Below are 24,244 nucleotides of genomic sequence, written 5' to 3'. Positions count from 1 at the left end.
CAAACAGTTCTTGTTCTTACCATCATCCTGTGTACCTCTATAAGATCTCTGCTTGCCAAATAACCAAATTACGACATGTGATCTGAGGCTTTCCCGGCGAATGTGCTGTATCTTAGGTTCTCGGGTGTCCAGCCGGATCCTATCGTCGAAGTTCCACGATATTTCGGCGAATAACCGTTCCGCCATCATCAGGTGGTGGTGATGGAATGATCTGTCTGCGCTGTGTCCGTGGTATTTATGTCCGCGGGGTCCCGATTCGTACCCCGGCTCGGGCGGCCGGCGGGGCGCCGCGTGGTGGGAGGCGGGTGGGGGTAGCAGCAGCCACGCCCGGTGGTAGGCGCAGTCCATCTCCGTCCGCCGTGACGGAAGGATCTCGCGTCCGCTCGCGCCGTTGCTCTTTGATGGTGTTTAATAATGGTTTCCAGGCCTTGCTAAGTTGAAACCCGGTGTCCCTGTTAATGAGGTTATCTGTTACTCGAATTTCTATGGCCTCCTTGTAGATACTGTCCCAGTAGGCACTTGTAGCCGTCAGGATTTTTGTCTCTTGAAATTTCGCTGTGTGTCCGGTTTCAATGCAGTGTTCTGCTATGGCCGAATGGCTGGGTTGGCGTAAGCGGGTGTGACGTTCGTGTTCCTTGCATCGGTCCTCGACCGTGCGAACTGTTTGGCCGATATAGGATTTGCCACAGCCGCACAGGATTTTGTATACGCCCGCTTTATTAAGGCCTACGTCATCTTTTGCCGTTCCTAGTAGGTCACGAATCTTTGCTGGTGGCCGGAAGACTGTGTCAATCTTGTGTCACCTTAACAGTCTCCATATTTTTGACGACACGTTGCCAGCAAACGGCAGAAAGGCCAAACCTCGCTTCTCTTCTTCGGGTTGTTCTTCATCTCGGTTCTTGCTGCACTTCTGTTGTCGGAACGCCCTTTGGACTTGGCTGTTGCCATACCCATTCTTGCGGAACACGGTCTCCAAGTGTATGAGCTCTGTTGTCAAGTTCTGTTCATCAGAGATCGAGTGTGCTCTGTGTACCAAGGTGTTGAGCATTCCACTAAGCTGCGCCGGACGGTGGCAGCTGGAGGCATGTAGGTACAGATCAGTGTGTGTAGGCTTTCGGTACACACTGTGACCCAGTGAGCTATCAGACCTACGTTCCACTAGGACATCAAGAAAGGGTAGTTTTCCATCTTTCTCAGTCTCCGTGGTGAACTGAATGATACTGTGGACCGAATTTAGATGTTGTAGAAAAATCTGTAGCTGTTCCTGTCCATGTGGCCAGATGACGAAAATGTCGTCCACGTAGCTTCTGTAACGACAGCTTCTGTAACATTTGTAACCGTCAATATCATTGAGATACAGAACGAGAGTGGAGGCTGGACGTTGACCCAAGAGAAAGTATGAACAGAATCTGTCAGCTGTCACGTATCGTTATACAGTGATACAGCGAGCCACGCACATTTTTTCCAAACTGTTATGTTTGCTAACGTTGATCACTTTGAGTAAATTCCTTTCTCTGACATGGCAGAATCTAGTATTTTGCCCCTCGAGCGCAATAACTAGTATAATTTCAGGGTGATAATTATTGAACTATATGAAAAAAGAAACGTAAATTAGTTACAAGCTACGGTGTGCACTCACTTTATTCAACATGTAAAGGTCACTACAGATATTCGAATTTAGGTTATGACATGTTCGATATGCCTGCCATCATTTAGCGATGATGTGGTTTGGCGCAAACGAATAGCGAAATTCTGCATGACCCATTGAATTTACGGATCTTAGATGCTGTCCATGACCTCCTAAATAGCTGTTTTCAGCTCAGAAATCGTTCTGTTATTGCTGTACACCTTTTCTTTAGTATAGGGCCACAAACAGGAGTCGCATGTGTCCAGGTCCGGGGAATATGATGCGCAATCGAGGCCCATGCCAGTGGCCTCTGGGTACAGCAGAGCCAGAATGCGGTCCCCAAAGTTATCCTCCAGGTCATCAAACACTCTTCTGCTTCGATGGGGTCGATCTCCAGCTTGATTGAACCACATATTGTTAAAATCAGGGTCACTTTGGATAATGGGCATGAAATCATCTTCCTAAACCTCACCGTGAAATCATGGAATATCGAATCAATTATTCAACTACTGGACATTGCACGCCACACAGTTCCCTGTTGAGGGTGAAGAGACTTCCCTATCGCGAAATGCCGAGTCTCTGTCCCCAAAATGCGCCAATTTTGCTTATTGACGATCCCATCCAAATGACAGCAGCCTTCGTCTCTAAACCAAACTACGCATGTTGTTGTGCTCTTCAGTTCTGAGACTGGTTTGATGCAGCTCTCCATGCTACTCTATCCTGTGCAAGCTTCTTCATCTCACAGTACCTACTGCAACCTACATCCTTCTGAATCTGCTTAGTGTATTGATCTCTTTGTCTCCCTCTACGATTTTTACCCTCCACGCTGCCCTCCAGTGCTAAATTTGTGATCCCTTGATGCCTTAAAACATGTCCTACCAACCGCATGCGCGTATTAATTCCCATCATGTCCCGGTGTTAACCGTGCAGTTTGAACGTCCTAAAAGCAACCCGTTCAGCGGTTATTAAGATTTTTATTTCATATCGAACAGTAATTGTCACCCAGTAAAGTACCAATTTTAAGTCGCAACGGTCTAAATTTTTAAGTCGCAACGGTTTAAATGCCCTGACATCAAATTTAAAAGTGCAACATAACCTCTGAGCTGCGATGCAGTTGAGAAAGGAAGTTTAATATTGTTTCTGTGTCACCTTCTTTCTCCTTGTAGAGGGTGTTTCAAAAAGGACTTTACAACCTTAAAAACTCATTTAAATTTATTGACAGAAGATATAGGGCAGGGTTTAGTGTTACTTTGTAGGTAAAAACATTGTTGTTTAAAAAATATATAGCCTAAGTCCATCCAAATGGTTACTAGAGTTTTGTGTAAACATCTGAGGTAAATTGGTCAATAATAATTAACTACATTAATCTTTTATATAGTATCTATATACAACATACATATTAAAAATGTAGCTTATGTCCGTTTCTGTGTTAATTAGTGTAGCATGTAAAAATTTGAAGTCAATCGGTCAAGAACACACAACCATCGTCATGGTAGTAAACGGCGTTATGGTGATCAGCATGTCGAGACCATCACAACAATGGCAACTGTCAGAATCATGGTCATCACAATGATCATTGTCATCACGATCATTACCGTTACGATCATCACCATAACAATCGACACCATCATTATCATCGTCACCGAGCTCATCATTTTGTCCTGACTCATCTTTCAGAAATTTAATATGGTATACGAGGAGTTATACGAGAGTACAGATGAGATGTGTACTACTTTACAGACGTGTGGAGCACAGTTGTGTATTTAGGTCTGTTGCGTTGCAGGTGAGGATGAGCGGTGAGGAGGCGGTGTGGGACGTGCTGCAGGGTCACGTGACCGCTGCGCGCAGGCCCGCCCCCCGGCTGCTCAAGGTGTTCATCGCCTCCACCAGGACCGGTGAGTGTCACGCGTTCTACTTGACACGGCGCTGCACGCAAAGCTGCCGCTGTATCGCAATACACTACAGTGAATCTGCGTTATAAGGTAGCGGTCTGATAAGCTTTGTTGTCCAACTGAAATCCTCTCTTCATCAAATGAATTTCTGTATATTCGGTCTAACATGGGGCCACTCCAGCTGTATAAAGGCGAACTGAGTCGAGGCAGTATTTTCCGTGCAACTCAGGGCCCCACTTAGGAAGCCACAAGCTGTGGTGTCGCATCACGCCTTAGAGCTTACGTACATTCCAGCAGTCCAGTGAAGTCAAAATCCGGTAAAACAGGCATATTCACTAATTTTGTATTTCGTCAGAAAGTCTGTAGCTACACCGATCATCTAATACAGCTATTACATCGCTTCTTGAATGTACCAGTATATTTTGATTTCAGAACCGTTGGAGTATACATTATTTCTTTACTTGACAAACAGAAAATTAACTACAGGAAAATTGGAGAGGAAAGAAAATTTCCGTCCCATACACTCATATGAACAATGTTGTATGATACACTCCTGGAAATTGAAGTAAGAACACCGTGAATTCATTGTCCCAGGAAGGGGAAACTTTATTGACACATTCCTGGGGTCAGATACATCACATGATCACACTGACAGAACCACAGCCACATAGACACAGGCAACAGAGCATGCACAATGTCGGCACTAGTACAGTGTATATCCACCTTTCGCAGCAATGCAGGCTGCTAATCTCCCATGGAGACGATCGTAGAGATGCTGGATGTAGTCCTGTGGAACGGCTTGCCATGCCATTTCCACCTGGCGCCTCAGTTGGACCAGCGTTCGTGCTGGACGTGCAGACCGCGTGAGACGACGCTTCATCCAGTCCCAAACATGCTCAATTGGGGACAGATCCGGAGATCTTGCTGGCCAGGGTAGTTGACTTACACCTTCTAGAGCACGTTGGGTGGCACGGGATACATGCGGACGTGCATTGTCCTGTTGGAACAGCAACTTTCCTTGCCGGTCTAGGAATGGTAGAACGATGGGATCGATGACGGTTTGGATGTACCGTGCACTATTCAGTGTCCCCTCGACGATCACCAGTGGCGTACGGCCAGTGTAGGAGATCGCTCCCCACACCATGATGCCGGGTGTTGGCCCTGTGTGCCTCGGTCGTATGCAGTCCTGATTGTGGCGCTCACCTGCACGGCGCCAAACACGCATACGACCATCATTGGCACCAAGGCAGAAGCGACTCTCATCGCTGAAGACGACACGTCTCCATTCGTCCCTCCATTCACGTCTGTCGCGACACCACTGGAGGCGGGCTGCACGATGTTGGGGCGTGAGCGGAAGACGGCCTAACGGTGTGCGGGACCGTAGCCCAGCTTCATGGAGATGGTTGCGAATGGTCCTCGCCGATACCCCAGGAGCAACAGTGTCCCTAATTTGCTGGGAAGTGGCGGTGCGGTCCCCTACGGCACTGCGTAGGATCCTACGGTCTTGGCGTGCATCCGTGCGTCGCTGCGGTCCGGTCCCAGGTCGACGGGCACGTGCACCTTCCGCCGACCACTGGCGACAACATCGATATACTGTGGAGACCTCACGCCCCACGTGTTGAGCAATTCGGCGGTACGTCCACCCGGCCTCCCGCATGCCCACTATACGCCCTCGCTCAAAGTCCGTCAACTGCACATACGGTTCACCTCCACGCTGTCGCGGCATGCTACCAGTGTTAAAGACTGCGATGGAGCTCCGTATGCCACGGCAAACTGGCTGACACTGACGGCGGCGGTGCACAAATGCTGCGCAGCTAGCGCCATTCGACGGCCAACACCGCGGTTCCTGGTGTGTCCGCTGTGCCGTGCGTGTGATCATTGCTTGTACAGCCCTCTCGCAGTGTCCGGAGCAAGTATGGTGGGTCTGACACACCGGTGTCAATGTGTTCTTTTTTCCATTTCCAGGAGTGTATTTTCCTAATTTTTATTTTCATTTTTCGAAAATAGGGGATATTGTTTGTTAGCAGCTTTTCCAGTTTGAGGTACAGGCTCTAACCACACATACAAAGAAACAAGAAATGTATTCCCGTACTCTTTCTCGTCTTAATACACAGTTTCTCCTGTATTTCTCGTGCAAATGTTTAAAACAGTTTCTCTTGCGAACAAAGAACAGTACAGTGTTACCTCTCCTGCAGTATATCCGAGTGAGTAAATTCGGCTCCTTCGTGTAGCTCCATATTCAGGTAAGTGGTCTATATTTCCATGTATTACGTCCTTCTCAAGCAAAGGAGCCACTACCTTCTTTTCCTCAACATACTGCGCTGTGTCACTTATGGTCAAACCATTAACAACCGAGCGCGGTGGCGCAGTGGTAACACACTGGACTCGCATTCGGGAGGACGACGGTTCAATCCCGCGTCCGACCATCCTGATTTAGGTTTTCCGTGATTTCCCTAAATCGCTCCAGGCAAATGCTGGGATGGTTCCTTTGAAAGGGCACGGCCGACTTCCTACCCCATCCTTCCCTAATCCGATGAGACCGATGACCTCGCTGTTTGGTCTCTTCCCCCAAACAAACCAACCAACCAACCAAACCTTTAACAGTATCTGCTCGGGACTGCTGCAGAGACGTGTTCGTGTCACCAGTTTCGCGACGATATACAAGCCAAGAATTCATTGCACAGCGATAGAAGGCAAAGTCAATTAGATGCAAAATAGATAATTTCGATTTGAGTGTTGTTCTGTAGAGTTACACAAGCACACCATCAAGTCCAGTCCTCCGGTGTTTGTCCTACCGTCTGAGAATTTTGGAACATGCGACATCAGTTTTTGACTGGTATTACTCTTTCGTCATTTCGCTGCAAACACACGGTGCCCTTTCATTCATTTTTCCTCGACATAAGATTAACTGCGGAGGAAGAGCAGATTACAAAAATTCGTAAGGCACCTGTGCGCTAAAGCAACAACTAATTACCTACCAGAAAAAAAGGCAAAGACCTCCATTTCTCTTCTCCGTCTTCCGGAAACTGGAAGAAAAATGTAGGACAATGTCAAAAGGCCAGGTACCTGTGGACTATTATTTGACATCATATCAACGTAAAACTCAGACACGAAGTCGGACCGACCCCAGGCAGGTACAGAAATTTGTCTGATTTGCAGTGTAATACACACTGGTGGCGTGATCCGTACGCAATAAGAATATATTCGTGTGTCCTCATGCGTACCGACTGTGACGGCTACTGATGAGATCATTCCAGATCAGAAGAGGTTACACTGTAACACGACTGTGCGTGGGATCGTCAGTTGAAAAGTGGCGTGACGCCCACAACACAATTACTCAGCCCTATTAAAATTTCCCCTCCGGCTCTCTACTAATTCCGCCGTAATTAGTAACTGCGAAAGGCGAGCCACAAAATTAATTATAATGAGTGAAAATTAATTTTGTATTGAATTAATTGAAAAAATTGCGACTACTCTGGAGTTAAATTTCGAATTTATTTTTGTCGGCGATCTGTTATTCAATACATACTCGTAGTTCTGGAAATGAAAATCCCCTTTTCAAAACGTGTTTACTGTACTTAATATGGCGTGAAACTATGTACATCCCGCAGGTCGAACATTATGCGATATTTATTTAATAACTGCTGTTCTTTCCGAGGTGTTTTACAGTACGTAGCAATTTTCTTACTGATGACATTTTGTTCCAGTCAGGAGCGGTGAAGGATAAATGTTTGTCTGTATGCCTTCGCAGGCGTCCTGACATTGGTCTTGCTTTTTGATTTAAATGTACGACAGTAACAACGAAACCGTTTTCCAAGCTGTCATGTTTACTTGATCCCTTAAAGGTACACACCGGGCTTTCGAAAGGCGGATTTCTGTGAATAAATCCTGGAGACAGAAGCAGGCTGCTGCTGAATGACGTGAACCTCTTGCTCAACGTACGGATAAAAAAAAACAAGAACAATATCCACTAACTTGTCTGTTCGGAGCTGCTTCTGACTGGCTGAATTTTCTCGTAAGTTTTCGAGCAAACCTAAGTAGTCCATCTGCCCTCCTGACAGCTGGTATTTTGTGTACGATGCGGATCACATATCTAACAAAAGCCGCACCCGCATAGATAAACGGTGACCCTTGAGACCCATTTGAACATTATTTCTTTTATATCGTTTTTTTATCCATTAGCGAGTTACAGTGACTAACATATTCTACGAGCAATAAATATTGAAGTTTATGGTATAAAATGTGATGTAATGAAAATCACACATAAAATAGGCTGGCAAATTTGGGTAAAAGAACGAAAAAAACAATTACATTGTGTTTTCTGAAAGCCTTAACGTAGAAGTAGTTGCGCTAATCTGTTAATATTCGAAATAAATACGTGGAATGAGTCACGATAGTGATGAACTTCTGTGAATAACGCTTTTTGTATTGCGTTATGATAATTTTCGTCTCCAAGTCGCAGTTGTGTTTCGGTTTCTGATGATGGCACAGCTGAAACATTTCTTGAAATGTTATAATAAATAAGAAAAGTCATTAAGCAATCTAGACAATACTAGTCGCAATAGACTCTCTTTAATATTTCCAAAAATCAGCTATAAATAGAAAGTGCTGCGTTTCATACGAATTATATTTTAGTTTTGTTTATGGTATGAACTTCGAACGTGCGCGATAGAGTCTGCAATGATATCATCCAAAGCAACGTCCTAAACTGAATAATTACAGATTCATACAGTCAAAAAGCAGAAAAAATAAGAATTAATGACCACTTTTACCAAAGTGTTGATAGAAATTGGTTTCAAATCGATGATTAATTATCTGTTAATTGTCGTAGACTAATCAAGGTATTCCAATGTTGTTAGAAGTATAACTCAGCAACAGCATTTATTTAGGAAATTAACAAAATGGTAGAAAGAAACAATGTTCACCACTGGTAATAGATATAGTGGAACATTCTTAAGAATAAAGTACCAAAGTTCACAGCGTTTCTTTGCAGAAATGTAACTAATCAGCCTTATGGACAGAATGAATGAAACGACATGAGGGGTGATCAGTGTTATAAGTTCAAGCATCAGCAGTACACTGACTGCAGAACTGCAGCCACCTTGTTTTGCAGTTCATTTCGCAGCAGCTGCTTTTTTTCAGGGCAGCACCTGCCTTGCACTGGCTTAATACAGGTGCATAGTTGTCATTAATCCCTCCGACTATAATTGAAATAATATTTTGATCTTCCTCTGTTCAGAACACGGAATTACTATGTGATTCTTTATAAACTACCAGAATCATTGCACTGTGCAAAAAATATATTATCTGTACATAATTTGGAATTGCTCTGTGTCGCGTTAATTACTTGAACTGAAACGAAATTTTTACAAAGTAGGGGTGAGTACATTCTAATACTTAAAAAAAAAGCAGTAGACGTGAAAAATCTAGAAAGTGAAACTCATGTTCAAAGAGCTGGAAGTTAGGACCACTCTTGCATAACTTTTATGGTCAAGAATCATTGAAAATACATGACTCAGTTAATGAAGTGCGTAAAATGATGCAAGAGGAATTGTACCAATGTTCAACACGCAGACAAGATGATGAGATGTTATAGGGCACTGGATACCTCCAAATATCATGTCGGCGTGGTGCAGCATCTCGACGTGGCACGGGCTCAGTCAGTCATTGGAATTCCCCTGCAGAAATGCTCATCCGTGTTACATGTAGACGTAGGCTTCCGCGACTATTGTTACAGTCAATACATTTTTTTCTGGGTCTATGAAAAGCTGCCGACGTTTCGGTCACTGTTGCAAGTGACCTTCTTCAGTGTGTTTTTGTTTACCGAAGGAGGTCACTTCTGCATGTAACGTGAAGAAGATTGCTTCTATAGCCGTCCAAATACGCGAAAGTATTGCCAGTGAAGGAAGCTGGGCAAGCAGTGACTTCTCGATTTCGTCCGATAAATGTTCGATGGGATTCATGTCAGTCGATTCGCTAGAATTGTCGAGAATGTTCTTCAAAGCAATGGCGAACAGTTTTGGACCGGTTATATGGCGCACTGCCTTTCTTATACAGGTTGTGACAAAAAGGTACGGCCAAACTTTCAGGAAACATTCCTCACACACAAAGAAAGAAAATATGTTATGTGGACATGTGTCCGGAAACGCTTACTTTCCACGTTAGAGCTCATTTTATTACTTCTCTTCAAATGATATTAATCATGAAATGGAAACACACAGCAACAGGACGTAGCAGCGTGACTTCAAACACTTTGTGACAGGAAATGTTCAAAATGTCCTCCGTTAGCGAGGATACATGCATCCACCCTCCGTCGCATGGAATCCCTGATGCGCTGATGCTGCCCTGGAGAATGGCGTATTGTATCACAGCCGTCCACAATACGAGCACGAACAGTCTCTACATTTGGTACCGGGCTTGCGTAGACAAGAGCTTTCAAATGCCCCCATAAATGAAAGTCAAGAGGGTTGAGCTCAGGTGAGCGTGGAGGCCATGGAATTGGTCCGCCTCTACCAATCCATCGGTCACCGAATCTGTTGTTGAGAAGCGTACGATCACTTCGACTGAAATTTGCAGGAGCTCCATCGTTCATGAACCACATGTTGTGTCGTACTTGTAAAGGCACATGTTCTAGCAGCACAGGTAGAGTATCCCGTATGAAATCATGATAACGCGCTCCATTGAGCGTAGGTGGAAGAACATGGGGCCCAATCAAGACATCACCAACGATGCCTGCCCAACCGTTCACAGAAAATCTGTGTTGATGACGCGATTGCACAATTGCGTGCGGATTCTCGTCAGCCCACACATGTTGATTGTGAAAGTTTACAATTTAATCACGTTGGAATGAAGCGTCATCCGTAAAGAGAACATTTGCACTGAAATGAGGATTGACACATTGTTGGATGAACCATTCGCAGAAGTGTACCCGTGGAGGCCAATCAGCTGCTAATAGTGCCTGCACACGCTGTACATGGTACAGAAACAACTGGTTCTCCCGTAGCACTCTCCATACAGTGACGTGGTCAACGTTACCTTGTACAGCAGCAACTTCTCTGACGCTGACATTAGGGTTATCGTCAACTGCACGAAGAATAGCCTCGTCCATTGCAGTCGTCGTTCAAGGTCCTTCCCAGTCGCGAGTCATAGGCTGGAATGTTCCGTGCTCGCCGGCCGAAGTGGCCGTGCGGTTACAGGCGCTGCAGTTTGGAACCGCAAGACCGCTACGGTCGCAGGTTCGAATCCTGCCTCGGGCATGGATGTTTGTGATGTCCATAGGTTAGTTAGGTTTAACTAGTTCTAAGTTCTAGGGGTCTAATGACCTCAGCAGCTGAGTCCCATAGTGCTCAGAGCCATTTTTGTTCCGTGCTCCCTAAGACGCCGATCAATTGCTTCGAACGTCTTCCTGTCGGGACACCTTCGTTCTGGAAATCTGTCTCGATACAAACGTACCGCGCCACGGCTATTGCCCCGTGCTAATCCATACATCAAATGGGCATCTGCCAACTTCGCATTTGTAAACATTGCACTGACTGCAAAACCACGTTCGTGACGAACACTAACCTGTTGATGCTACGTACTGATGTGCTTGATGCTAGTACTGTAGAGCAATGAGTCGCATGTCAACACAAGCACCGAAGTCAACATTACCTTCCTTCAATTGGCCCAACTGGCGATGAATCGAGGAAGTACAGGACATACTGACGAAACTAAAATGAGCTCTAACAAGGAAATTAAGCGTTTCCGGACACATGTCCACATAACATCTATTCTGTATTTGTGTGTGAGGAATGTTTCCTGAAAGTTTGGCCGTACCTTTTTGTAACACCCTGTATGTACCGTCTTTCTCTGGGGACACTAGCTCCATTAATGGCTGCAAATGGTCTCCAAGTAGCCGAACATAATCATTTCCTGACAATGGTCGGTTCAGTTGGACGAGAGGACCCAGTCCACTCCATGTAAAATACAGCCAACACCATCACGGAACCAAATTGACAAATTAGGCCCACAGCTTCGTGGGGTCTGCCCCACACTCGAACTCGACGATCAACTCTTGCAAAATGAAAGTCGGGATTCATCTGACGAGGCCACAGTTTTCCAGCATCTAGGGTCGAATCGATATGGTCACGGGCACAGGAGAGGAGCTGCAGGCGATGTCGTGCTGTTTTAGCAAAGGCACTCGCGTCGGCCGTCCGCTGCCGTAGTCCCTTCACACCAAATTTGCCCGCACTTGCCCAGTACATACGCTCGTCGTACATTCCGCATTGATTTCTGCGGTTACTTCACGCCAAGTTGCTTGTCTGTTAGCTCTGACAACTCTACGCAAACGTCGCTACTCTGGGCCGTTAAGAGAAGGTCGTCGATCACTTCGTTATCCGTGGTGAGAGGCAACAGCTCGACACGCTTTTGACACAGTGAACCTCGGGTTACTGAATTCCATGTCGATTTCCGGAATGGAATGTTCCATCGTGTAGCTCCAGTTACCATTCCGAGTTCACAATCTGTCATTTCCCGTCGTTCGGACATTATCGCATCGGAAAGCTGTCCACGTGAATTACCAGCATACAAATGACAGCTCCTCGGAGACACTGCCCATTTACACCCTGCGTACGCCATGCTACTGTTATCTGTATATGAGCATATCGCTAGCGCATGACTTCTGACACATCACGCTAGCATTAAAGGAAGATCACAGGAACGGTACAGTGCAAAGACGTACTGTAGAAGGAAAAGAGACTACGAAGATGATAGGGCATAGCAGAAACAAGGAGAGCGACTTTCTCGATATTAAAAATTTTGATATCAGTGACGCATCTTTACACAAGATAGGTGATCCGAGGGAAGCGTTAGTAGGTGATAGGCATACACAGAAATTTGTGGAAAAATTTCTTAGCAGTTCAAGGGGCAAGATATCTCACACAAAAGCAACGAGAATACAGATGTATGATGCAGGAGGGGCTAAATTTTGGACGGACAGACAAAGCTCATAAAATTCAATGCGCACTTCAGGAAACGTATGTAAGAAATACGAAGCTCGGTGCAGAATAGAAAGAAGTGTAGGACGGAAACAAAAGCAATGTAAAACCTAATGACTAGAAAAACTCCAAGAAATGACTGCAAATGCCCGATAAATCGTATTTCGTCCCTCATATGAAATAAAGTATATGTCAATAGAGGAAACATACGTTCCACACTAGGCCGCTGGCTTTACACGACAGTTTGTGGGATTAGCATAGGAAGAAGTTTTCTGCGGCATGATAGTGCGGCAATAGCGGCGTGCTTCCTCTTGCCTTTATTAATATGTCGACGACACTCTTGGAATGGCTAGAATTTAATATCGCCGGCCTAGAGACGCTGTGTCCGCCACACCTACTGACGTCAGAGTGAGTAATAAAAATGAGAGATGTTGCACGAAGTCATCTCTAGAGCCGTGACATCGCATCCTTACGTGGCGCCAAGAGACTCTTTCTGGAACAAGTCTCAGGAAACTGAATGTCTCAATCACGTATGTTTCTCATTACTTTCCTTACGTTTCCATTTCGTTAATTTTGAATATTTTGTCACACGCACACCCTTTTGCAATCAGGGGTAAATTATTGTAACTCTAAAATGGTAGAATAGCCACGCTTTTGTAATGAGCTTTCGTTGTTGCGGTCTACAGACTGAAAACTCGTTTGATGGAGTTCTCCACGCCAGTCTACCCTGTGCAAGACTTCTTGTTCTGTGTAGCTACTACAACCTAAAACCATTTCACCTGCTTACTGCATTCAAGACTTGGTCTCCTTCTAGAATTATTACCTCCACATTTCCCTCTGCGAGCAAACTGGCGATTCCTAGATGCCTTAATGGCATAAGTTTCAAAAAATCGACTTTTTAATTTTTCTCTTAAAAATTATCAGTAGTTCTCTGAGCGAGAAAAAGTTTGCCTCGAGAAAATTGTACCGGAGAGAGCTCAGAAATTTGAGGAATTTAAAAGCGCCTGCACACTTCACGACGCCCCCATGTCGTGAAGACAGCATTGTTAAAACATCATTTTACTCTCACTTCCTTTTATGAGTAATACTTTGAAAATAGCAGTGCTGGATGCTCTGCTGTGTTTCAGTGTTGGTGCGGCGTAAAGGTTTAAGATTATGGAAATGGTGGGAGCGCCTGGTGGACTAAATGTGCAAAAAACTTTAATTACCACTGATCGCAGAACACCCATGAACCCAAAAAAATCTGTTTTGGGGCTGACCAAAGAGGCAACAATAACAATAAGAAGTCTGAAAAAGAAAAGTTTGGGGAACAATACCAGAAACAAGATGAATATGGACGTGGGATGCCTTATTACTATTCAGGATACGTATGCATTTCTCCTCCTTACACGAGGCATCACAACAACGTTTCACCAGGCAACGCCGGTCAACTGCTGTTATGTATGAGAAATCGGTTGGAAACTTTCCTCATGTCAGCACGTTGTAAGTGTCGCCACCGGCGCCAACCTTGTGTAAATGCTCTGAAAAGCTAATCATTTGAATAAGACAGCATCTTCTTCGTGTCGGTTAAATTTCGCGTCTGTAGCACGTCATCTCCGTGGTGTAGCAATTTTCATGGCCAGTAGTGTATCTTACCGGTACCAATAGCATTGGCTGACATTGTCAAAGTATCAGCCTCCGTCGCTGGTCGTGGAAGCTTTGCAGGTCGAGCCTTTGACACTGCCAGTGGGTGCTGGCGATACGACAGGAAAATCGTTAAGCAAACGTCGGCTGAAGAGCGTGAGACAGAAAGCTAATAGTGGTACGTTAACAAAGTGGGCACCAAAGCCATAACAAACTTGTGTTAGCAGAATTTACCGGACACTGCTTAAGCCTTTGGGGTGGCCTGGCAATTCAGAGAAATGAGATCAGAACCACGCTTCGACTAATCCAACTTTAGCTTCTATTGCTACTCAGGATAACTGCATACTGGTGTGGCACTTTTAAAAAATGACGGCTTCCTTCCGCTATCTTTTCCTAACTGAGCTAGCAGTCCATCTCAAACAACTGGCGTAGACGAGATATTAAACCCTTTTAAGCTTCCACGTACCGCCGACGTGAAACCTTCCGCAGACACGAGTGGGAACTCCCACGTCCGGCTGACCTGCTTACAGCTCTCCAACAGCGCATCGCGGCTGCCGCCCGCTCTGTTTTCGTTTCATTATCCCCTCGGGGGCTCTCCGGGAGTATCTTTAATGAAAAGTACAGCGCTCGCTTGAAACGCCGGAGTAATCTCTGTCGGCCGCGCCGCACCCGACCGGCGTTTTGTACCTGCCTGCAGTTTTATTTGAGACAGTGAAGTTCGCCCGCCGGCAAAAAGGCGGCGACGGAACTCGGCGTATCCGATTTCGATATCCCATTTCCACGTGCGGTGCGAGCATCGCCTCACCCCTGACATTTGCAGCGGCTGCCTGCCACACGGAAACTTACCGCTCTGCTACGCGACCGCGGAGACAAAAGCTGTGCACACGTGTCACACCCTGCGTAGGTAGTGGTGCCGCTCGAGCGAACAAGTCGCTGACAGGGGGAGGCTGCTCGTAGTTAACCGCTTGTTTCGTGAATAGTAATTACGATCTTTTGTAATGTGTAACTATTCAGTCTTAAAGTTATAGTAGCTGTGAGTGAGGGACGAGAGGAGGGGTGGGGGCGGAGAGATTTGACTTGTTCGTACAGTACAGCGTAACACGTACGGCACTAGCTTAAAAGCGAGGGAGACTGAATGTAGTTTTTAGGCGGTTTCCCACACCCATTTGGGTAAATGCTGGGCTGACCGCAATTTCCGCCTCAGAAAATAATATTCTCAAACAAATGAAATGAGAAATCCCCGACAGCTTCAAGAATCGAACTCATGTGTACAAAAAGGCGTACTTCAAAAATGAGTTAAAGGGTTAAATATTTGACTTCAAGCATGCAAGCAAAAAATTGTTTTCGAAAGTCTTGAAATTATTTGATGTTGAATACGAAGATAAATAATTTTTTTTTACCGATGTTTGTTTATTCCCTACTACTTTTTGACTTACTGGGCCGTCTTGGGAAACAACTGACTGTCGTCCGCAAAGAACACTAGTTCTTGGGTAACCAAACGTTATAAGCAAAGTTCCAATCGACTTGCATAGAATTATATGCAGCAGGTTTGTTTTTCAACGTCGCGAAACTGCACTTTTTACAGTGGACAATATTAAACGCAATAAATAATTAAACTACCCAAGATTATAGCACTACATGGCACTAAATGTTTGGTTATAATGCTAAAGGTTCTCAGGTCGTGACGTTGGTTGAGAAAGTGTGAAACTGAACGCACTTCACTTTGAAACGTCCCATTAGAAAAATTAATGAATTACTGTGCTGATAAACCCCTTACGTTATTTGATTTTCAAACAGCTGAGCAAAACTGAACGTACTCAGACATTTCTCTCTTTACTTATTCTAGTCATCACTAAACTGACACACAATATTTTTAGCGCAACGTAATCTGACTTTCAATAATCCCTACAAAAGAATGACCCTGACTAACAATAACCTATACCTGTCATGAATCACTTACCTCACAAAAATCGTCATTATTCGAACTACTGCAATACAGCGAGCGCCACTACTGCCAGCTAAATAAAAGATTCAAACTACTGAAGGCACTAACTACTGATAGGCATAGTTAGCAAATGAAAGATTTCGATAGAAACAAACAATGTATTTACCTTAACAGTGTTCAAAAGTCATAATATTTATATCAGTTCATGACATCCAGTCTTACAAATTTACTGTCTCTGATGGACACACGCCCAGATTATCCGCTCTCAAAACTCCGCCATCTTTCTCCCCATATCCACCACTGCTGGCGGCTCACCTCCAACTGCGCAACGCTACGTGCTGTTCACATCCAACTGCCCAACACTACAATAGCGACTATTCCAACAATACTACCCAGCCACAGACTGCACACAGCACAGCCAGTGATTTTCATACAGAGCGCTACGTGGCGTTACCAATATAAAAACCTAAACAGCCTACTTACAACTTACGTCGTGCACCAAACATGTTTCTTAACATTTTAAATTACAGTTTACGCAATGGAAAATATAAAACACAGTAAACGACTAAAATACACAATATTACAGGACTTCAGCTTAAGTATTAAGAGGAGATGGAGAAGAAAGAAAAATGCTGAAAGTCATCAGAAAAAGAAAACGGAACTGGATTTGGCATTGTTTAAGGAGGGACTGTATATTGAGGGAAGGAATAGAAGGAATGGTGGAGGGAAAGAGGAAAACGAAGGTATGAAATGCTGGACAATATCAAAGGAGGCAAATAGTCAGATATGAAAAGACTGGCTACAGACAGACAAAAGTGTAAGATGCTTAACCCATGACAACACCTGCCTAAGGCAGAATACCATACTACTACTAAAGTTACAGTGTTATAATATTGAAGTTTGTAATGTAAGCAAGGTAAGGATTATGAAATTCTGTTGTTTTAATTTTGTGCCTGTGAAGGTCTGTGGGTATGTGGTAGTTGACTGCATCATACGAAGTTTAAAAGTGGGGATGTGGTCTGCATCTCGTGGTCGTGCGGTAGCGTTTTCGCTTCCCACGTCCGGGTTCCCGGGTTCGATTCCCGGCGGGGTCAGGGATTTTCTCTGCCTCGTGATGACTGGGTGTTGTGTGATGTCCTTAGGTTAGTTAGGTTTAAGTAGTTCTAAGTTCTAGGGGACTTATGACCATAGATGTGAAGTCCCATAGTGCTCAGAGCCATTTGAACCAAAGTGGGGATGTGCTCAACAGTGTTGATCATTCAGTAACAGTTGGGGATTTTGGGCTGAATGTTTGTTTACATCACGTGTTTCTAACAGGTTTAGTTTTCTTCCTTTGCTGGCTATATGTAACACTCCAGTATTGACTTGCTGTCTGTGTCCTTCCTTCATCACATGGTCGGCAAATGTGGAAATTGACTTATGTAGGCTCCGTCTGTGTTCTCGTTCAATCAGTCTAGATGCTGCAGCCTTACCAGTCTGACCAAAACACGGTTTGATGCAGTCATTGGAAATGGGTTTATGAAAACGACTGTTACTTAAAAAAGCTGTTTTGTGATTGGTGCTGAATGAGATATGAATTGCATTGTGTCTTACACAAAATAAAGTTTTATACCTGCAGAATTTGAGAGTTTCGGATAATTTATCGGAGATTATGCACCAGTTGGTTTTGGATGTTAGTATCGCTGTGGAAGAGGCGTACACGCAGGGCAAAATTTTTCTTCTTAGCTCCTGATGTAGGATGTTGTCAGTTAAGTCAGGGATATAGCCATTTCTAGACGCAATACATTTAATGGTGCCTAATTCTGTGTCAGATTTCTGTTTTGACAGTGTTGTGGGTGTAAGGCGATGCTGGTTTCCATTCCATGGCGCAACGATAAATATTAATTTGGTGCACAACATTCTGTGCAAGTATATTGCATCATTGCTTATCATATTTGACTGCCTAAAAAGTAGTGTTGCTTGCGGACGCTAGTCTTCCGTTTCCTGAAGACGGCCCAATAAACGGAAAGCTAGTAAAAAAGACCAGTAATTAATTTACTGCTTATTCTACCTGCTCTAACCTATGGAAGACCACAAATAAGTTTTGAGTTATGTTTATGATCGTTGTAAGTTGCTAACTGACTTGATTATCAAACACTGGATTAGTATATTCCGGGTAGCGTGCGCTCCGTTTTAAGCACATGAACTTTTTATGCATCTCAATGTTTGCGAACAAATTTAGTAGTAAAGAAGTAATAAATTAAAACATCATGCCTGATGAGGTGCCGGCCGAAGTGGCCGTGCGGTTCTAGGCGCTACAGTCTGGAACCGAGCGACCGCTACGGTCGCAGGTTCGAATCCTGCCTCGGGCATGAATGTGTTTGATGTCCTTAGGCTAGTTAGGTTTAATTAGTTCTAAGTTCTAGGCGACTGATGACCTCAGAAGCTAAGTCGCATAGTGCTCAGAGTCATTTTGAACCTGATGAGGTACGTTCACTGCAAGCACAGAGAAAATCTACTAAACAATAAATCCTTTTCTGTAAGTCTGCAGGCTTTCGTGGCCGCTGTCACTGAAGTTAAAAACCTTGTGGTTTGTTAGGCCGCGTCATACTTCCATCTAAAATAATCGACGTTCCAACCCCTCTGCTGGGATCTTCTTCAGGTGTGTTGCGGTGTCCACTATTGTTACAACACTTTCAGAGACCACTGTCGCTTTCTCTTATAAAAAGGGGGGAGGGGGATTCCGCGTTTGTGCTGGAGAAGTGGGACTATCGATTAAAATTCTCGTAGCTGCCATTGGTGTGCCATCCTCATAGGCTAATATTACCGCGCTCATGCGGAACAACGGGCGTTATTGTCTGAACCCTTGTGGATACTATTGGTGGCTCATCGTCATTGGATAGAAATGCGCTATTCCACACTTACGCCGGAGAAGTGGTATTGGTTGAAACACCTCCTGCTACTATTGGTTGGCCATTATCATCGGCTAGATGCAAACAGACAGAGAAAGGGAAGGGAGTGTTTACCCAAAATATTGTTGTCTGCCGATGTGACTTGCACAGCGTTGTTTGTATTGCTCGCACACCACTGTCGCATATTCAGTTCCTTGTTGGCGGGGAGCCATGATGCCGAACCCTACAGCCGTCCTTTGTTGAAATTACATGCATTCTTGGAAATTTCAACCGCTTCTCGGAGCTTTCTTCTTCTCAGGCAATACAAGTACGTTATTAAAATCGATGGCAGAACCAAAGTACTCATGAGCTTCCGCCACTGCCGATCTTACACCTCGTTCTAGCCGCGTGTGCCGTTCGTGATCCTTAATGTGTTCTTTAACAATTCTTCCCGTTTCACCAAAATAGACTTTTCTGCAGCCACATGTCACTTGATAGACGACTGCATTGTGGAGGCAATCAGGTGCATCCGTTTAGTTTTCGGAAAAAATCTTTTATTTTGCTTTGACTAAAGAAAGATGTCTGTATACCATTTTTCTTTAGGATTCTGCGTATGTGGTCACTGAGCCCAGAAACGAACAGTAATCTAACGGAGTGAGAAGGCGGTTCCTAGTCATTCTTATTAGCGTGATTAATATTCCGCCGAAAAGCCCTGTCGATTGAACAACTAAGATAGTAATTTGCCTTCATTTTCCTCTTTAAAAAACGCATCTAGGAATGGGAGACCAACCGCACTCTCAACCTCCAAGGTAAATTTGATTTTGGGGTAAATTCTAATAGAGAAATCGTGTAACGCATGAAGTTTTTCTTTGCTGTGTGGCCATATAACTAATGTATCATCCATATAGCGGAGCCGGCATAGGAGAGGACGAAGGGTCAGCTCGATATCTTAAAGAAGGCGCAGGAAAAGCAGCGTTACAACTATCTCGTTAGAGAAAACTGAATTCTTATGTTTGTAGACAGAGGTCACGAACCTGAAGACAAAGTACGTTAAAATCAACAGGTTCTAGTACTTTAAATACCTCGGAGAATTCATCGGACCGACAGACACTGAAAAAACCACACAGCAAAATCGCCTACAAAATGTAAAAAAAAAGCACTTAAGGTTAGTCCAAAACCACTGTAATAAAAGATCGATATCGAGACAGATACAAATTCTACATTACAAAGACAGTCATGAAACCAACAGTCCTATAGGCAAGCGAAACAGCCACACTTAGGAGGAATGAGGAACTTGAGGAAATCAATGAAGAAGAAGAAATATCAGTAAGAAAACTGTAGAAGCAAGACATAACCAAGACCATTACAGGCCTCAATCTGTTAAAACTGCATAAAAGTTTTCAAAAATCGAAACTGACATTAACAAAAGGCGAATGAAATTCTTTGATTATCTCAGCAGACTACCAGAAAAGTGGCTCACAAAAACGATAATACACTATGTAACGTAACTTAAAAACTCAATACCTTAGCTGAACGAAATTGAAAAGCATCTCAAACACACAAGCATGAGACCAGCCGACATTTGAGGGACATACGCCTTCAGACACAAAGTAGACAAAGGAGAAGTTACATCAGAGCAACAAAAACAAAAACAGTACAGTCCAAAGGGGTCATAAAAACGGAAACAAGCCTTCACGGAAAAACCAGAAGCCTATCGGAAGACCAAGGAGCAACATAAACAAAAGTTGATTAACTTATTTGCTTATCGTCTTCATTTACTATGAGAATTCGCTTATAATAGTGATAATGGTAATAAGAACAATAATAATAATAATAATAATAATAATAATACACAGAAATTGATGACACATACAACACCGAACAAAATTATAAATGAAGAACGAAAAGGCTGCTGCAAAGGAGTACGAGGATGTAAAGAGCAACTGATAATAGATGCAGAGGTGACATATCAAGCTAAAACTAAACAAAGGTCGCTACACTACGCATGCATTGATTACCAAAAAGCTTTTGATGGTGTACCCCACTCATGGTTACTACAAATATTGGAAATATACAAAGTGGATCCTAAACTGATAAAGTTCCTAAACATAGTAATGAAAAATTGGAAAACCACACTTAATATCCAAACAAATTCAAATAATATCACATCACAACCAATACAGATTAAGCGTGGAATATACCAAGGAGACTCATTAAGTCCTTTCTGGTTCTGCCTTGCCCTGAACCCACTATCCAACATGCTAAATATTACTAATTATGGATACAATATTACTGGAACATACCCACACAAATTCACACATTTGCTATAAATGGATGATCTAAAACTACTGGCAGCAACAAATCAACAACTCAACCAATTACTAAAGATAACAGAAGTATTCAGCAATGATATAAATATGGCTTTTGGAACAGACAAATGTAAGAAAATTAGCATAGTCAAGGGAAAACACACTAAACAAGAAGATTACATACTGGATAACCACAGCGACTGCATAGAAGCGATGGAAAAAACAGATGCCTATAAATATCTAGGATACAGACAAAAAATCGGAATAGATAATACAAATATTAAAGAAGAACTAAAAGAAAAATATAGATAAAGACTAACAAAAATACTGAAAACAGAATTGACAGCAAGAAACAAGACAAAAGCTATAAATACTTATGCCATACCAATATTGACCTACTCATTTGGAGTAGTGAAATGGAGTAACACAGACCTAGAAGTGCTCAATACACTCACACGATCACAATGCCACAAATATAGAATACATCACATACATTCAGCAACAGAAAGACTCACATTAAGCAGAAAGGAAGGAGGAAGGGGATTTATCGACATAAAAAACCTACATTATGGACAGGTAGAAAATTTAAGAAAATTCTATATAGAATGAGCAGAAACTAGCAAAATACACAAAGCAATCACTCATATAAACACTTTGGCTACACCACTGCAATTTCATAATCACTTCTACAACCCTTTAGATCACATAACATCAACAGATACGAAGAAAATAAATTGGAAAAAGAAAACACTACATGGCAAGCACCCGTATCATCTAACACAGCCACACATCGATCAAGACGCATCCAACACATGGCTAAGAAAAGGCAATATATACAGTGAGATGGAAGGATTCATGATTGCAATACAGGATCAAACAATAAACACCGGATATTACAGCAAGCATATCATTAAAGATCCAAATACCACAACAGATAAATACAGACTTTCCAAACAACAAATAGAAGCAGTAGATCACATCACAAGCGGATGTACAATACTAGCAAATACAGAATACCCCAGAAGACATGACAATGTAGCAAAAATAATACATCAACAGCTTGCCTTACAACATAAACTTATAAAACAACACGTTCCCACATACAAGTATGCACCACAAAGTGTACTGGAGTATGATGAATTCAAATTATACTGGAACAGAACCATTATAACAGATAAAACAACACCACATAACAAACCTGACATCATACTCACCAATAAAAAGTAGAAATTAACACAACTAATCGAAATATCCATACCCAATACAACAAATATACAAAAGAAAACAGGAGAAAAAATTGAAATATACATCCAACTGGCTGAGGAAGTCAAGGACATGTGGGATCAGGATAAAGTTGACATTGCACCAATTATACTATCAACTACAGGAGTCATATCACACAATATCCACCAGTACATCAATGCAATACAGCTACATCCAAACTTATATATACAACTACAGAAATCTGTAATTATTGATACATGGTTAATTACCCAAAAGTTCCTAAATGCAATATAACACATACCATACAGTTAAAAGGAAGTGACGCTTGATCAAGGTCCGCGTCACTTTCCATTTTTAACAAGACTTAACGTCTGAGAAAGTAAAGAAATAACAATAATAATAGTAATACTATAACATCAAACAAAGGAAGTAAATTGTAAAAAGAAAACACTACATGTCAAGCACCCATATCATCTAACACAGCCATACATCGATCAAGACGCATCCAACACATGGGTAAGAAAAGGCAATATATACAGTGAGACGGAAGGAATCATGATTGCAATACAGGATCAAACAATAAGTACCAGATATTACAGCAAGCACATTATTAAAGATCCCAGTACCACAACAGATAAATGCAGACTTTCCAAACAACAAATAGAAACAGTAGATCACACCACAAGCGGATGTACAATACTAGCAAATACAGAATACACCAGAAGACATGAAAATGTAGCAAAAATAATATATCAACAACTTGCCATACAACATAAACTAATAAAAAAACACGTTCCCACATACAAGTATGCACCACAAAATGTACTGGAGAATGATGAATACAAATTATACTGGAACAGAACCATTATAACAGATAAAACAACACCCCATAACAAACCTGACATCATACTCACCAATAAAAAGAAGAAATTAACACAACTAATTGAAATATCCATACCAAATACAACAAATATACAGAAGAAAACAGGAGAAAAAATTGAAAAATACATCCAACTGGCTGAGGAAGTCAAGGACATGTGGCATCAGGATAAAGTTGACACTATCCAATTATACTATCAACTGCAGGAATCATACCACACAATATCCACCAGTACACAACGCAATACAGCTACATCCAAACGTACATAGACAACTACAGGAATCTGTAATTATTGATGCATGTTCAATTACCCGAAAGTTCCTAAATGCAATGTAACATATACCGTACAGTTAAAAGCAAGTCACGCTTGATCAAGGTCCGTGTCACTTTCCATTTTTAACCAGACATAACGTCTGAGAAAGGAAAGAAATAATAATAATAATAATAATAATAATAATAATAGTACTAGAAGTAGTAATTGCCACCTTTCCCTCAAATTAATTTTTTTTTTTATGGAAAGCACTTTAGAAATGACAACGACCAAAAAGTGAACGTTAGCGACAGGTGCAACAACCTCGTGGCAACTGAGTGGGGAGAAGACGTAGGGAAGCCTGTGGAGTGCTACAATAAATGTTCAGATCTTAACGCCGATTACGTAGCAAAATCGCTAATATATTAAAATACGTTGTGAAAAAGGTTTTCTATCATTATTTTCAGTAAAACTGTCTCAAGAAACAAGCGTTCATTACTTTTAGAACTATCTTACTAATAGAAGTTAACGTCGCAGATGCATTACGTTCTCTATTTTTTGTATTATCTTTCTAACAGAAATTCGCGTCACAGGTGCATTACTTACGGATAACATAATTCGTTACAAAACTACGTAACAGTCCAAGCAG

General features: G+C 42.8%; 1 protein-coding gene across 1 annotated transcript in view; it reads left to right on the top strand.

The window, feature by feature from the left end:
- LOC124545527 (NACHT and WD repeat domain-containing protein 2-like) overlaps positions 1-24,244 on the top strand; it is a 1,590,779-nt gene that overhangs the window by 1,114,538 nt on the left and 451,997 nt on the right. The window contains exon 6 of the mRNA XM_047124475.1: positions 3,411-3,522. Within this exon, the coding sequence (XP_046980431.1) occupies positions 3,417-3,522 (106 nt within the window). The 5' untranslated portion in view covers positions 3,411-3,416. The remainder of the gene's footprint in view (positions 1-3,410; positions 3,523-24,244) is intronic.

This window comes from Schistocerca americana, chromosome 8 (assembly GCF_021461395.2).
Source record: "Schistocerca americana isolate TAMUIC-IGC-003095 chromosome 8, iqSchAmer2.1, whole genome shotgun sequence".
NCBI classification, from domain to species: domain Eukaryota; kingdom Metazoa; phylum Arthropoda; class Insecta; order Orthoptera; family Acrididae; genus Schistocerca; species Schistocerca americana.
Note: the sequence above shows the minus strand (reverse complement) of the source record. Positions and strands in the feature narration are given on the sequence as shown.